Genomic DNA, 13,592 nt, shown 5'->3' with positions numbered 1-13,592 from the left:
CAGATACAGAACATTTACGTCATCTTAGAAAGTTCTATTGAGCAGATATTCTTTTCTTAGTCTCTTTGATGCTTCACTTCCCATCTCCTCAACAGAGCAAAAAAGATCAGTGCGTCATATTTTTACCACTCGTGACTCTAATTCTGGTGTCTTCTGCACCAGCAGAATCATCCTTGCCAGAGTCTTCTTTAATCATGGTAGGTTTGCTTTCTGCTTTTCAAACATGTAATGAAATTGTAAATACAGAGAGCCTGATATTTGAGTCATCAGGTGATAAGCAAGAGGGTACTTCAGATTCATGTCACTGCCTGTTGACTGCAGTGTAACGTAGCTTGTTCCAGCCTTAAAATCATGGGGGTACTGAAGTTGGTTCTCTGAGTAAGAGGTTCTGAAGCCTGTGGCAGTGGCCATATCCAAAATATGGAAGAGGGGAGGGAACAGGAACAGCAAATGGCTTTAGGAAGAAAAAAATGCCATTTTATTTTTAAAGTTTCATTACCTTTTTAGAGTTTGAGAGTTTATTAGTCTTTTCATCTCTGTAATTAGGAAATTGTTAACATTGGGCCTACAGAATCATATATAGTACTGTCTGCATTTCTGACAGCCCAAGGATTTATTATTCAAGTCCCAGTTGAGGCTTTAGTTCTATCTAGACCAGTATTCTAGTTGTACTTTAGAGCTTGAAGTTTGTACTGGGTCAACATCTATCATTTGACGATTATTTTGAACTGGACCCAGAAATAGTCTTCATTTAATTTCATAGCATACGAGCAGGGTATAACATGTTTGAGTTGTGTACATTCAGAACTAAGTGTTAGAATACTGCTGACTACTCAGCTGTGTGACTTAACCTTGTGGAGTGTGTGTGTGTGTGTGTGTACATATGCATATACATGTGTGGTGTATCTATATATGTAAAACAGAGATGACACTATTTACTGCAGGGGATTTAGCATATAGTGGTTGTTCTATAAATGTGTATTTTTCCTTCTGCATAGACCATAAGAACATTTTTGACAGAGCCGGTAGGTGAGAAGATGAGAATAAGCAACAGAAATCTTTATGAAAATACCACATTCTCAATTTAGTGATGAGTGGGGGAAGTGGATAGAATTTTAATACATTTCTAAAGTGGTCAGACAGTGTAAAATGTTGTTAGCTTTTTAAGGAAATATTAAACATTAACCCCAAAACTTGGGTTTTTCTGACTTTCTATAAGGCTTACAAACAACTAAAGACTAATATTGGGAGATGTTTTACTGGAAGTTCAAAATAATAAACTGTTGGCTCTTTAAAAGATTCTGTTAGTATATATTCTAAGAAAGCCAGAATTGGATCAACTGTTTTAAAATTGTTTTTGAAGTATATATTTTTCCTACTTTTCTTATTGGTATTTAACTTTTCCTTTCTGTAAAACTTTTAGTGCATTAATATCTTTTGTTTTAATGTCATTTTTTTGAAGTGCTCACATTTAAAGATTAAATACTACCTGAAAATTATTCCTTGTTATAATGCTTTAGAACATTTTTAATCTGTAAGTGACATTAATCATAATATTTAATCATGATTGTTGTATGTGATTCTTTTGGCTAAGGGAGTCTCTGAGCTCCTTTAAGGAGTTCATTTCATTCATCCTTGTACCCCTGGTCCTTGGTCACAATGGTGCCCCCTAAGTGTTTTTTGACTGAATGTATACAAAGGTGTAAGGGTGGCTGGTTGGAGTAATGAAGAACTAAGCAAGAAATCAGATAGGTTGCATTGGCCACTGTCAAGATAGGTAGCCAAGGAAAGGTGAGGAGGTGGTGGGACATAAGAAAGCACTATCCTGATGCCACGGGGCCCTCTGCAGTCTTAGGAAGCAGTCTCCCTTGCCCAGGGGATGTGCCCTGCTGTGTGTTAGAGCAGTTCAGGCCTTCCTAACCAGACTCTCCAGACTTTAAATAGCCTTCAGTTTTCTGACTAAAAAGCCTCGCTCTCAGTATTTTCTGGCAAGGGTACCTTTACCAGAAAGGAAAGAGACTGAGAAAGATTTTAATGCTCTGACTTCTCCTTAATTATACTGTTCCCTGGGATTGGGTTGAGTAAGGAAACTAATTTATTGAGTAGCCTCCATGTAGCAAGCATATATTAGATGCTATATTTTTATTTTGTTTAATTTTTAAGTTGGGCGTATTGAGGTATAATTCACCCTTCTTAAGTATATAGTTTGATGAGTTTTAACAAATGTATACAGTCATGTAAATCGGGATATGGAACATTTCCGTCACCCAAAAGTTTCCCTCACCACCCTCCTTTGCCACTGGCAACCACTGGTCAGATTTCTGTCCCTGCAGTTTTGCTTTTTCCAGAATGTCATATAAATGAAATTCTTTCATTGCGGAGTAGAATTCCATTGTATAAATGTGTACCACAAGTTGTTTGTGCATTCATCTGCAGAACACCTCTGGGTTATTTCCAGATTTTGGTCTCTAAACCAAACGTCTAAAGCTGCTGTAATCATCAGAGGACAGATTTTTATTTGGAAAAAGTCTTCATTTCTCTTGGGTAAATACCTAGGAGTTTAATGCTGGGTTGCAATGGGAAATGCATATTTTAACTTCATAAGAAGTTATCAGACTCTTTTTTTTCTAAATTGTTTCCTTCCCCATCAGTTATGTGAAAGTTTGAGTTGCTCAGCATCCTTGTCAACAGTTTTTTTTTTTTTAATTTTAGGCATTCTATAGGCATGGAGTGGTATCTTACTGTAGTTTTTCTTCCTTTTTTTCTTTTTAAATTTTAGAGAGAAAGAGTGAAAGAATCTCAAGCAGACTCCACACCCAGGGCAGTATTACTGTAGTTTTCTTATGCATTTCCCTGATGATCAATGACGTTGAACATCGTGTCACATGCTTTTTGCCATCTGTGTATCTTCAATATGTCTGTTCATATGTCCGTTCAAATCTTTTGCCCATTATTTGAGGCAGGGAGCAGGGATTGTCTTAATGAGTTGAATAGTGCTTTATATATGCTGGATACATGTTCTTTATTATGTTTTGCAAATATTTTCTTCCAGTCTGTAGCTTCTCTTTTTATTTTAACAGTGTCTTTAAGAAAGGAGAAGTCCAGCTTAACAAAAAGTTTAAATCATTTGGGTAGTTTTTGCCCTAAAAAGCCATTCCCTAATCCAAAGTCACAAAGATTTTCTTCTTTGCTTTCTTCAAGAAGTTTCATAGTTTGGCTCCTGTGTTTAATTCTATGATCCATTTAGAGTTAATTATCGTATATGGTGCAGGATTGAGGTGGTTTGGGTTTTTTCTTGTTGTTCCTGTGGATGTCTGGTTCTTTCAGAACATCTTTCAGAACATCCACATGTTTCAATGGAAGGGCTATCTTTTCCCCACCAAATTATTTTGATGTCTTTGTTGAAATCAAGTGACGATATATTTGTGGGTCTATTTCTTTTGAACTATCATGGCAGATAGTTTAAGATTCTTAATTAAGTCTGTGGATTCTAATCCTATCTTTTAACACTTAACAACTTTGATACTTTGGGCAAATTATTTAATTTTCCCATGCTTCTGTTTCCTCCTCTGGAAAACAGTGATAGTAGTAATAGTTACCTCATAGAATTCTTGTGAGACTTTTAGAAACAATACACATAAAGCTCTTAGAAAAATACCTAACATGTGGCAAGTTTTATTAAATGTTAGCTGTTGTTATTTTACCAATCTAATAGATGAAAAATTATATTTAGTGTTATTTTTAGAATAGACACATTACACATTACATATGGTTTTTACGACCACCCCATAAGCTTACATAATCTTCCTAATTTTTGGAGGCAGCAGCTAAGGTACAGGGAATGTGAGCCTCTTCTCCATAAATATTGGGAGACTGTGTAGCAGAGTTTGGGCTCTCTGAGTTCTAATCTCAGCTCTGCCACTTGTTAGTTAGTTGTGCGACCTTGAGCGACTAGCTTTGCCGTCAGGGCTTTTGCTTTCCTCACCTGTGTCATGGGGATGATAATAACAGTATCTCCTGTATAGGGTAGTGGTGAGAGTCCGTGAGTTTACTGCATTAAAAAGGCCCTGACACAGAGTCGGGGCTCAGTAAAAGCCAGCTGCTTCCCTCTGTCGTCTTTTGTTGTCATTATTTTTTTATTGTCATCATCATTTTTCCAAATTGTCACAGGAGGCATGACAGGGTAATTTGTTTACTTTATAATAAACCAGTAAACTAAGTAGGTTTTTACTATGTGTTTGGTATTTATTTAGAAAGTGTGTAGGTTTAACTATTTTAGGAACTTAGTTCTTCAGTACATCTGTTTCTTTATTTTTAACTTTAATCTTAAAACTTGTCTTTAAGAGAGGATGTTTATAGATTTTTTTTTTTAATCCATTCATTTAGGGCTAAGAAATATTTGTTAAATCAGGTCCATCTAGTGTTTCAAATTAGAGTGGGCACCTACTTTTCAATGAAACGCATTCCCGGCAACAGCTTTGTAAGGCAGATTTTCATATAATAGACAGCCAGTGTGTAGGAGTCGATACATTTAAACATTTGGATTCTTATTGTTGGGAGTTGAGTAAACTGAAAAGGTAGTCAGAAGTGAAGTATATGTGGTTATCAGCTATGTTCAATGTGTCGAAAGGATGGGAATGATATTTTATTCATCTTTTTATTTCCGGAATTTAGCTTGTTGCCCATTGCCAGTGAGTGGTATATAGTAATTGTTCCATAGATGTTAATTAGATGAATGAGTGAAAAGCCTCAGGGCTGTGCTATGTATATATGGTCATGAAAGAGTTTTACTTTTTGTGTCACGTGGGGGTAGAGTACTGTCAGTAAATGGACACTTGTTTTTATATTTACATTTTAGAATTATTTTGAGCATTCTCATATATATACTACAATTTCTTTGTCTTTCACTTATGTTTTAGGAGGGCCAAACATGTGGGCTATTACCTCTGAAGAACGGACTAAGCATGACAAGCAGTTTGATAACCTCAAACCCTCAGGAGGTTACATAACAGGTTTGTGTTTATATTTCAATTATGAATTATGTTCCTTTTCATGTAATACCTTAGAATTTAGAATTTTAATTCGATTACCATCAAATTTGAATTATTATATAATAAAATTCTATCACAATTCATGAATTAAAAAAAAACAGCGGTTTTATTTTATCTGGAGCTGGTTTAATTTGTTGTTTTGGAATTGGCATATGGGAGATCTTTTCCTAATCCTAAATGATAATCAAGAATTTCAAGAAGTTCAGTTTACTTGTCCAGTTTCACACTTTAACATTATTTCTAGAATGTTTTCAGGTTAGTTCTTGAGGTAATTGAGACTTTTATCCAAGCAAATTTATTAATGTGCTCCTAATATGTTGTGCCAATTACCTGTATAACAATCAGTATTACTAAGTCTAGAAGAAATACGTGTCAGGTCCATTTCCTTGAAAATAATCTAGATTTTTTTTTTTTCTGTGATCTGTTTTTATAATGCTAGCCCTCTGTTTTTGAGGGTGATACCAAGTGTTGATTGTTGGCACTAGCCCTTGTTTTGCAAAATGACCTCCGGAGCCTAAGGAGGATCAATTTAGGTGTATCTTTCACATTTTTTTTTTTTTTATAAATTAAACTTTTTTTCTGTGCCAAAGCACGTGAGCACTTTATTTATAGTAATATAATGAATAATACTTACCAAATCTGTACTGTATTTCAGATGCTGTACTTAAGTGCATTATCTCATTTAATCTTGCAGTAGCCTTGTAAGATAGCTATATTGCCTGTATTTACAGATGGTTAGTGTTGATCTGGGCTTTGAAACTTTTTAGTCTGCTTTTGGAATCCATCCTCTTAGCCATTAGAGTTTAATATTATTTGTACTTCTATAATAATAGCTACTTTCCCTGGTATCAGGGCTAGAATTTGATTACCCTACTGGTAAGTTAACAATGTAGTCTGTTACTGTCTCATGGATGCTGGCACAAGACCCAAGGTTCCTGATCCAGAGACAAAGGACTTTATTAACGAGTGGCACAGCTTGCAGCTTGAGCATCAGCATGTTCCTCTTGGCTTCTCTTGTCCCCTGAGTCCTAAGGGGTGATGTAGAGAGCTCAAAAGGATGTTAAACATGCAGTGATTGTGTTATAGGACAGGAACCCTGAGCCAGGGGAACCCACCATTTTTGGTAAGCAGGCTTGTTTTTTGGCCCAGGGGAAACATTACCTCATGCCTCAAGATTGCTCACTGCAAACCCAACTCTGAGAAATGACCCAGGTAGAAAGTGGTTAAGGGTCTTGCCTTCTTGGCCCACACAGCAGGACATATAGGATTGTGAGAGACCCATGGGGGACTGTCTTTCCCAACACCTGGTATTTTTCATTTAGAATTCTTCTAGAGAATAGTGTTTTTCAATTAGGAATTCTATTAAATGGAGATATTATCAAATACCCCAGTTAATATGGAGAAACTAAGATGAATAATATAACCTTTAATTATTGATTAATGCATATAACTTCATTTTTTTTAAGTATTTATTTTAGAGAGAGAGCACAAGTGGGGGAGAGGGGCAAGGGGAGGGAAGGAGAGAGAGAGAGACAGAGGGAGGGAGGGAGGGAGGGAGGAACAAAGTGCTAAGCAGGCTCCACAGTTATAGCGGAGCCCAGCTCAGAGTTCAGTGCCACAACCCTGGAATCATAACCTGAGCCAGAACCAAGAGCTGGACGCTCAACCAACTGAGCCACCCAGGTGCCCCACCTGTAACTTTTTTTGTGACTTTTTTGTTTTAAAACATCTAAGTCTTATTCATGTAATGTAAATAATTGTATATGTGTATTTCTGTGTAGTTGTTTAATGACTGAAATTAAAATGATGATAAATCAGTAGCGTTATTGTTATTGCCCGCTACCATAATTCAGAGACATTGGAGGAATTCCATTTACTAATGTGCTGCTTAATGTTTGTTTTTACTACCTTCAGGTGATCAAGCACGTACCTTTTTCTTACAGTCAGGCCTGCCGGCTCCTGTTTTAGCTGAAATATGGTAAAGTGTTCTTTTTTTTTTTTTTTAATTTTTTTTTTTTAACGTTTTATTTATTTTTGAGACAGAGAGAGACACAGCATGAACGGGGGAGGGGCAGAGAGAGAGGGAGACACAGAATCGGAAGCAGGCTCCAGGCTCTGAGCCATCAGCCCAGAGCCCGACGCGGGGCTCGAACTCACGGACCGTGAGATCATGACCTGAGCCGAAGTCGGACGCTCAACCGACTGAGCCACCCAGGCGCCCCTAAAGTGTTCTTTTTTGTAGATGAACCTAAATTTCCGGTAGTCTGATTTGGTTTGGTTTTGTTTTTGATACAGTGTTAATAAAAAGTTGTTTTTACTTGTAGTCTGCTGTTAAGTATTCAGCTGTTAGAAAAGTTAATTTTATTGACTAAATGAGAATAATTGGGATTTTGTTCTATTGGACAAATTTTTAATGTCCTTAGAATTTCTGAGGAAAGATGTATACATTGCCATTGAAAAACATTTCTTTATAATTTGGCACACTCTCAAAATCTTCTTTCTGTTACTTTGTAGTTGTTTCATTTCTTTCATCATCTGTAAACACCAAATTAGTCCGCCCTTTTCCTGCTCTGACCTTAAACAAAATTGTTCTTTATATTATCTAGTGTTTTGTTTTTTAATATGTTTACAATAAATATCAACTGCTACCCCATCTTTCTTTCCACTTGAAATATTCCCATGCCTGGCGGAGTACTGACACATCACAAGCTTTCAATAAATATTTGAACAAATTAATAAATTAAATTTAGAATGATTATACTATTGGATAATTTCTTTCTGTCCACAATGGTGGAATTCATCCCAAAGGTCTCATAGTTTCTCTCTATGTGGATTCTGTGTCGACTGGCAGTATTTTATAAGATGGTATCCTTGTTCAGTATTTCTTAATGTATAAGTTATTTAGTTTTGGTGGTTTTGTTTATTTTTATATGTATGATTATCATTAAGTGATGATCTATATGTGAATGCTATGTCATTGTTCATATTTTATGATCCTCAAAAATAATGGTGACCCTACATAGCATTCTGCCCACATCATGGTCCTTTTAGGGCTTTATCAGACCTGAACAAGGATGGGAAGATGGATCAGCAAGAATTCTCCATAGCGATGAAGCTCATCAAACTGAAGCTACAAGGCCAGCAGCTGCCCGTGGTCCTCCCTCCTATTATGAAACAACCTCCTATGTTCTCTCCATTAATCTCTGCTCGTTTTGGTATGCATTTATTAATTGAATTAGCTGCATTTGATAGTCAAACTTGTCCTGGACACAATAACAGAAAAGGGTTTGTTAGCAAAAACAATAATCCTTAGACTCCAAGTTAAATTTCATGTCTGAGATAAGAAATATTAAAGTCGCTGTCATAGCAGGGGTGTCCTCGTGTCCCAGTTTTCCAGGGACAGTTCTGATTTATGCCTGTTGCTCTGGCCTCAAGTCTGGCTAGTGTCCCCTTTCACAGTTCCCAGATGGATCATAAATTATATGACCTCACCCCTGGTTAGAGCTGATCTTAAATACTGTTCTTAGTTTCCTCTGTACTCTGTATGAGTAACAGAAAAAATGTGAACAATTTTAAACTCACTTGAAATGGTTTAATTTAGGGGGTAATTTAAAACTATTTCTAAGTAGAAATTTTTCTGATTTAAAGATTAATTACCCAGCTAAATTTAGGGCTAAAAGTTATGGACTTTGATTTACACTTTCATCAGAGGGAATCCGTTTTCTGTTAATTTTGATTAGATAGTTTTTCTTTTTAATGTTTTTTTTTTTTTTTTTTTTTCATTTATTTTTGAGACAGAGACAGAGCATGAGCAGGGGAGGGGCAGAGAGAGAGGGAGACCCAGAATCCGAAGCAGGCTCCAGGCTCTGAGCTGTCAGCACAGAGCCCGATGTGGGGCTCGAACTCACAGACCGTGAGATCATGACCTGAGCTGAAGTCGGACGCTCTACCGACTGAGCCACCCAGGCGCCCCTGATTAGATAGTTTCTTATTGATTATATATGAGAAGCACTCACTGGAATAGAACATTGGATTAGGCATTTTTGTGTATCTGAAACCTGTTCTTTCATTCTAGATGTCAGATCTTAAACCACTAAATTCTTTCACTGCTGTAGTGAGCTCTGGACATAAATACCAAATCATTGTGTGACTGTACTTTTATCGTGCACCTAGTTAGTAAACAAATAAAAGTCATCATTTTGTTCCTTTTAAAGAATTGTCCTTGGGGCTCCTGGGTGTCTCAGTCGGTTGAGCATCCGACTTTGGCTCAAGTCATGATCTTACAGTTCGTGGGTTGGAGCCCCGCGCCGGGCTCTGGGCTGACAGCTCAGAGCCTGGAGCCTGCTTTGGATTCTGTGTCTCCCTCTCCCTGCCTGTCCACTGCTCATGCTCTGTTTCTCTCTCTCAAAAATAAACATAAAAAAAAATTAAAAAGAATTGTCCTTAAATGCATGGATGTGTTACTTATAAGAAAAGTGAAATATATGGCATATTTTCTTCTTGCAAATAATGCATATGCATAAATGGCTCTCCTATAGTATCTAGTAACTAGAACATCCTTTTTTGGGGATTGGGGACATTGGGGGAATGTGTGTATGTGTATGTGTTAGTTGAGTGACTCAACAGCACTGTATTTATTATCCTTATACAAAACCCCACATCTAATCAGGTAATACAGTCTTTCTAACATTTAATTGGAAAAGGCTGCTTAGCTTTCATGATGATGCTAGAAGAGAATTTTTAACTCCATGGTAGCCATTCCCTTAGTTCACACAGGTCAGAATATTGATATCGAAAGCAGTATCTCCCTCACTGCTAGGTCACCAAGCTGCTTTAGTGAACTTTTTTTTTTTTTTTTTAAGTTTTTATTTTATTTTTGAGACAGAGAGAGACAGAGCATGAGCAGGGGAGGGGCAGAGAGAGAGGGAGACACAGAATCTGAAGCAAGCTCCAGGCTCTGAGCTGTCAGCACAGAGCCTGACGCGGGGCTTGAACTCACAGACTGTGAGATCATGACCTGAGCTGAAGTCGGATGTTTAACCGACTGAGCCACCCAGGCGCCCCTAACAAGAAGCCTAGTTTGTCTCTATAAACATGGGTCTGCTCACTGTACTGTAAACTTGTTTTCTGGCATGTGCTTTTATAGTTGATTACGAGCACTGGAAAATGTGTTCTGTTTTGTCTTTAGGAATGGGAAGCATGCCCAATCTGTCCATTCCTCACTCATTGCCTCCAGTTGCACCTATGGCAACCCCCTTACCCTCTGCGACTTCAGGGACCACCCTTCCTCCCTTAATGATGCCTGCTCCCCTAGTGCCTTCTGTTAGCACATCATCACTACCAAATGGAACCGCTGGCCTCATTCAGCCATTATCCATTCCTTATTCTTCTTCAAGTAAGTACTTACTATCTAATGAGTCAGAAACTGTTAAAGAAAGAAACCGTTACGTTTTTGTCCCAATAAATACAAATTTCCTTCATAGTTTGTGATATCGTTTTGTGTGAACCTTTTTCATTTCTTCTTCTTTTTTCTTTTTAGCATTGCCTCATACGTCATCTTACAGTCTCATGATGGGAGGACTCGGCGGTGCTAGTTTACAGAAAGCCCAGTCTCTGATTGATTTAGGATCTAGTAGGTATGAAGGCTTAAAACCTCCAGCTTTTTATGCTTCCAATAAAGAGTAGCTCTGAGCTTATCCAGGTTTTACGTTAGAATGGCCAAATGTAAAATGCTTAAGGTAAATTTACTACTTCTAACTCACATAAAATAAGGTTTTATTTTTAAAATTGTTAAATGTTTGGGGCGCCTGGGTGGCTCAGTCGGTTAAGCGTGCGACTTCACCTCAGGTCATGATCTCACAGTTTGTGAGTTCGAGCCCTGCGTCGGGCTCTGTGCTGACAGTTCAGAGCCTGGAGCCTGCTTCAGATTCTGTGTCTCCTTCTATCTCTGCCCCTCCCCCACTTGTGCTTTGTCTCTCTCTGTCTCTCAGAAATAAATAAATGTAAAAACAAATAAAAATAAATAAATAAAATTGTTAAATGTTCAAAAAAAATGTTCCATGTAAACTAAAAATGTTCTGTATTTTCTTTTTTTTTTTTTTTAATTTTTTTTAATGTTTTTATTTATTTTTAAGACAGAAAGAGCATGAGCAGGGGAGGGGCAGAGAGAGAGGGAGACACAGAATCCGAAGTAGGCTCCAGGCTTTGAGCTGTCAGCACAGAGCCTGACACGGGGCTCGAACTCACGGACCGTGAGATCATGACCCGAGCTGAAGTCAGACACTTAACCGACTGAGCCACCCAGGCGCCCCTGCTGTATTTTCAATTGTCAAGTTTTTGCCCCCAAATTACATATTTTTCCTTTAAAAAATAATATATATATATATATGTTTCTTAAAAAGTCTCATAGCCATGGTGTATTATTAATTTTTTTCTTGAGCAGATTCTACTGATTGAATAGCTTTTAAATTTTAGAAAGCACAAAAGCTTCAGTGTTCATTCATCACCCCTTATATAAATCATAATAGTACTCCTTAAGGCAGTGTACCAAGAGTGTTAGCTTTAACTCAGAAGAGGAGGATTGGTATCCTAGCTTAGACTCCCAATGGATATGTGTGACCTTCACTGAGCCATAGTTTGCCCGTCAAACAGGTGGGGACAGTAAAACCTTCTGAGTTTGTTAGGAGGATTAGAAATTGTATTTGTTAAGGCCTTAGCACCATACAGGGCCTGGCACATAATAGGTTCTTGGTAGTTCTGTAATTCATATGGTATTTGCTTTCCTAAGAATGAGGTTAAATTTCTTAAATTTTTAAAATATCAGAAGCAATTACTATTGTACCATAGAAGGTGTGATTCTTAATGTCTCTGTCTTATAAAGTTTGTGTGTATTTTTTTTTTAGTAACATAAAATTTTTTAATAAATTTTGTTGTAGCTCAACTTCCTCAACTGCTTCACTCTCTGGAAACTCGCCCAAGACTGGGACCTTAGAGTGGGCGGTTCCTCAGCCTTCAAGGTTAAAATATCGGCAAAAATTTAATAGTCTTGACAAAAGCATGAGTGGATACCTCTCAGGTAGGTGGCATACAGTGTTTCAGGATGTGAGAGTTAAGGTTTTTTTATATGAATTCCTACTGAAAAACTCTTATTTGAATTTGTACTTTGTAACTCACCTAAAATTTTAGCATCCAAAAAATTTAGCAGGCATTTGATAAATACAGATATCTTAAGTTGTGTGAGAGCTCAAAGATGGATACAACTTGATCAGTTTCTTCAAAGTTCTTACAGTCAAGTTGAGCACACAGGTGTACACCCAACTTTTTGGAAGAAAGACCTCTCTCTTGAGAAGATGAAGCCTCATCCTCCAGTGCAGTGAAAGGAGACCCTCATGTGACAGGGAAGAGTGTGTGGAACTTAGCTTCATCTTATTTTCCCTGTGCGTCCCTTCCCTACTTGGGTCTTTCTCTGCTTGCCCTTACTGAAACCTCCCGGGAGCATTGTCTACCCTTTCGTGTTCCAACCCAGATGCTTCCATAAGAATTGCCCTTAGGTCCCTATAGAACATTTGAGTCCATGCTAGAACATTATCCGAACTTTTCCAATTAAGAGTAGTGAAGGGGATATAAACAGGGTGAAAGGCAAGTAGAGTTCCTACCTCCTAACTTTCCCCCTCTCTCTTCACTCAGCAACTAATCTACAGTTTAGGCGGAATAATAAAATAAGTATTTTTTTTTTTTTTTAAATTTTTTTTTCAACGTTTTTTATTTATTTTTGGGACAGAGAGAGACATAGCATGAACGGGGGAGGGGCAGAGAGAGAGGGAGACACAGAATCGGAAACAGGCTCCAGGCTCCGAGCCATCAGCCCAGAGCCTGACGCGAGGCTCGAACTCATGGACCGTGAGATCGTGACCTGGCTGAAGTCGGACGCTTAACCGACTGCGCCACCCAGGCGCCCCTAAAATAAGTATTTTAAAATAATAGAGCTCTAAAGTGCTAGGGAACATAGAATGGGAGATAACTAATACTTAAAGAGATCAGATAAGACATAGGAAGGGAGCATTTAAGCTCCATCATGAAGAGTTAGGGTTTGGACAAATACAGATTGAAGGTGGGAACATTTGAGGGTGACAGAGAAGAAATCCCAAGAGCTAAAAGTACATGGCATATTTAGACAATTTGAAAAGTAGTCTATGGAATAGGAGTATGAGGTCTCTGTGCAGTAGGGCAAGGGAGCAAGAAGGCTTTGAAATTGATGGGACAAGCAAAAATGTACAATATTTTCTTTAAAGATACATTACTAGGGACATGTGGGTGGCTCAGTCAGTTAGGTGTCCGACTTCGGCTCAGGTCATGATCTCATGGTTCGTGAGTTTGAGCCCTTCATTGAGTGCTCTCCTGTTAGCACAGAGCCCGCTTCAGATCCTCTGTTGTGCCCCGCCCCTGCCCTTCCTCTCTCCCCTCCCTCTCTCCCTCTCTCTGTCTCTCTCTCTCTGTCTAAATAAATAAATAAATAAATAAATAAATAAATGGTTTCTTTTT

The 13,592-nt window shown here is 37.9% G+C and overlaps 1 protein-coding gene across 14 annotated transcripts in view; it reads left to right on the top strand.

Moving 5' to 3' along the window:
* The window catches only part of ITSN2 (intersectin 2), a 145,722-nt gene that overhangs the window by 37,259 nt on the left and 94,871 nt on the right, over window positions 1-13,592 (top strand). For 7 of the 14 annotated variants that reach the window (XM_078444919.2, XM_078444917.2, XM_078444923.2 and 4 more), the window contains 6 exons: window positions 4,920-5,012; window positions 6,966-7,029; window positions 8,103-8,266; window positions 10,240-10,446; window positions 10,591-10,687; window positions 11,987-12,126. In XM_078444919.2, coding sequence (XP_078301045.2) covers window positions 4,920-5,012; window positions 6,966-7,029; window positions 8,103-8,266; window positions 10,240-10,446; window positions 10,591-10,687; window positions 11,987-12,126 — 765 coding nt within the window. Of the gene's footprint in view, window positions 1-95; window positions 198-4,919; window positions 5,013-6,965; window positions 7,030-8,102; window positions 8,267-10,239; window positions 10,447-10,590; window positions 10,688-11,986; window positions 12,127-13,592 lie in introns of all 14 variants that reach the window. The other 7 variants (XR_013554808.2, XM_078444912.2, XM_078444915.2 and 4 more) reach the window with 2 other exon arrangements.

This window comes from Panthera onca, chromosome A3 (assembly GCF_046562875.1).
Source record: "Panthera onca isolate mPanOnc1 chromosome A3, mPanOnc1 haplotype 2, whole genome shotgun sequence".
In the NCBI taxonomy this organism is placed as follows: domain Eukaryota; kingdom Metazoa; phylum Chordata; class Mammalia; order Carnivora; family Felidae; genus Panthera; species Panthera onca.
This window is presented reverse-complemented; position numbering and strand designations above follow the sequence as displayed.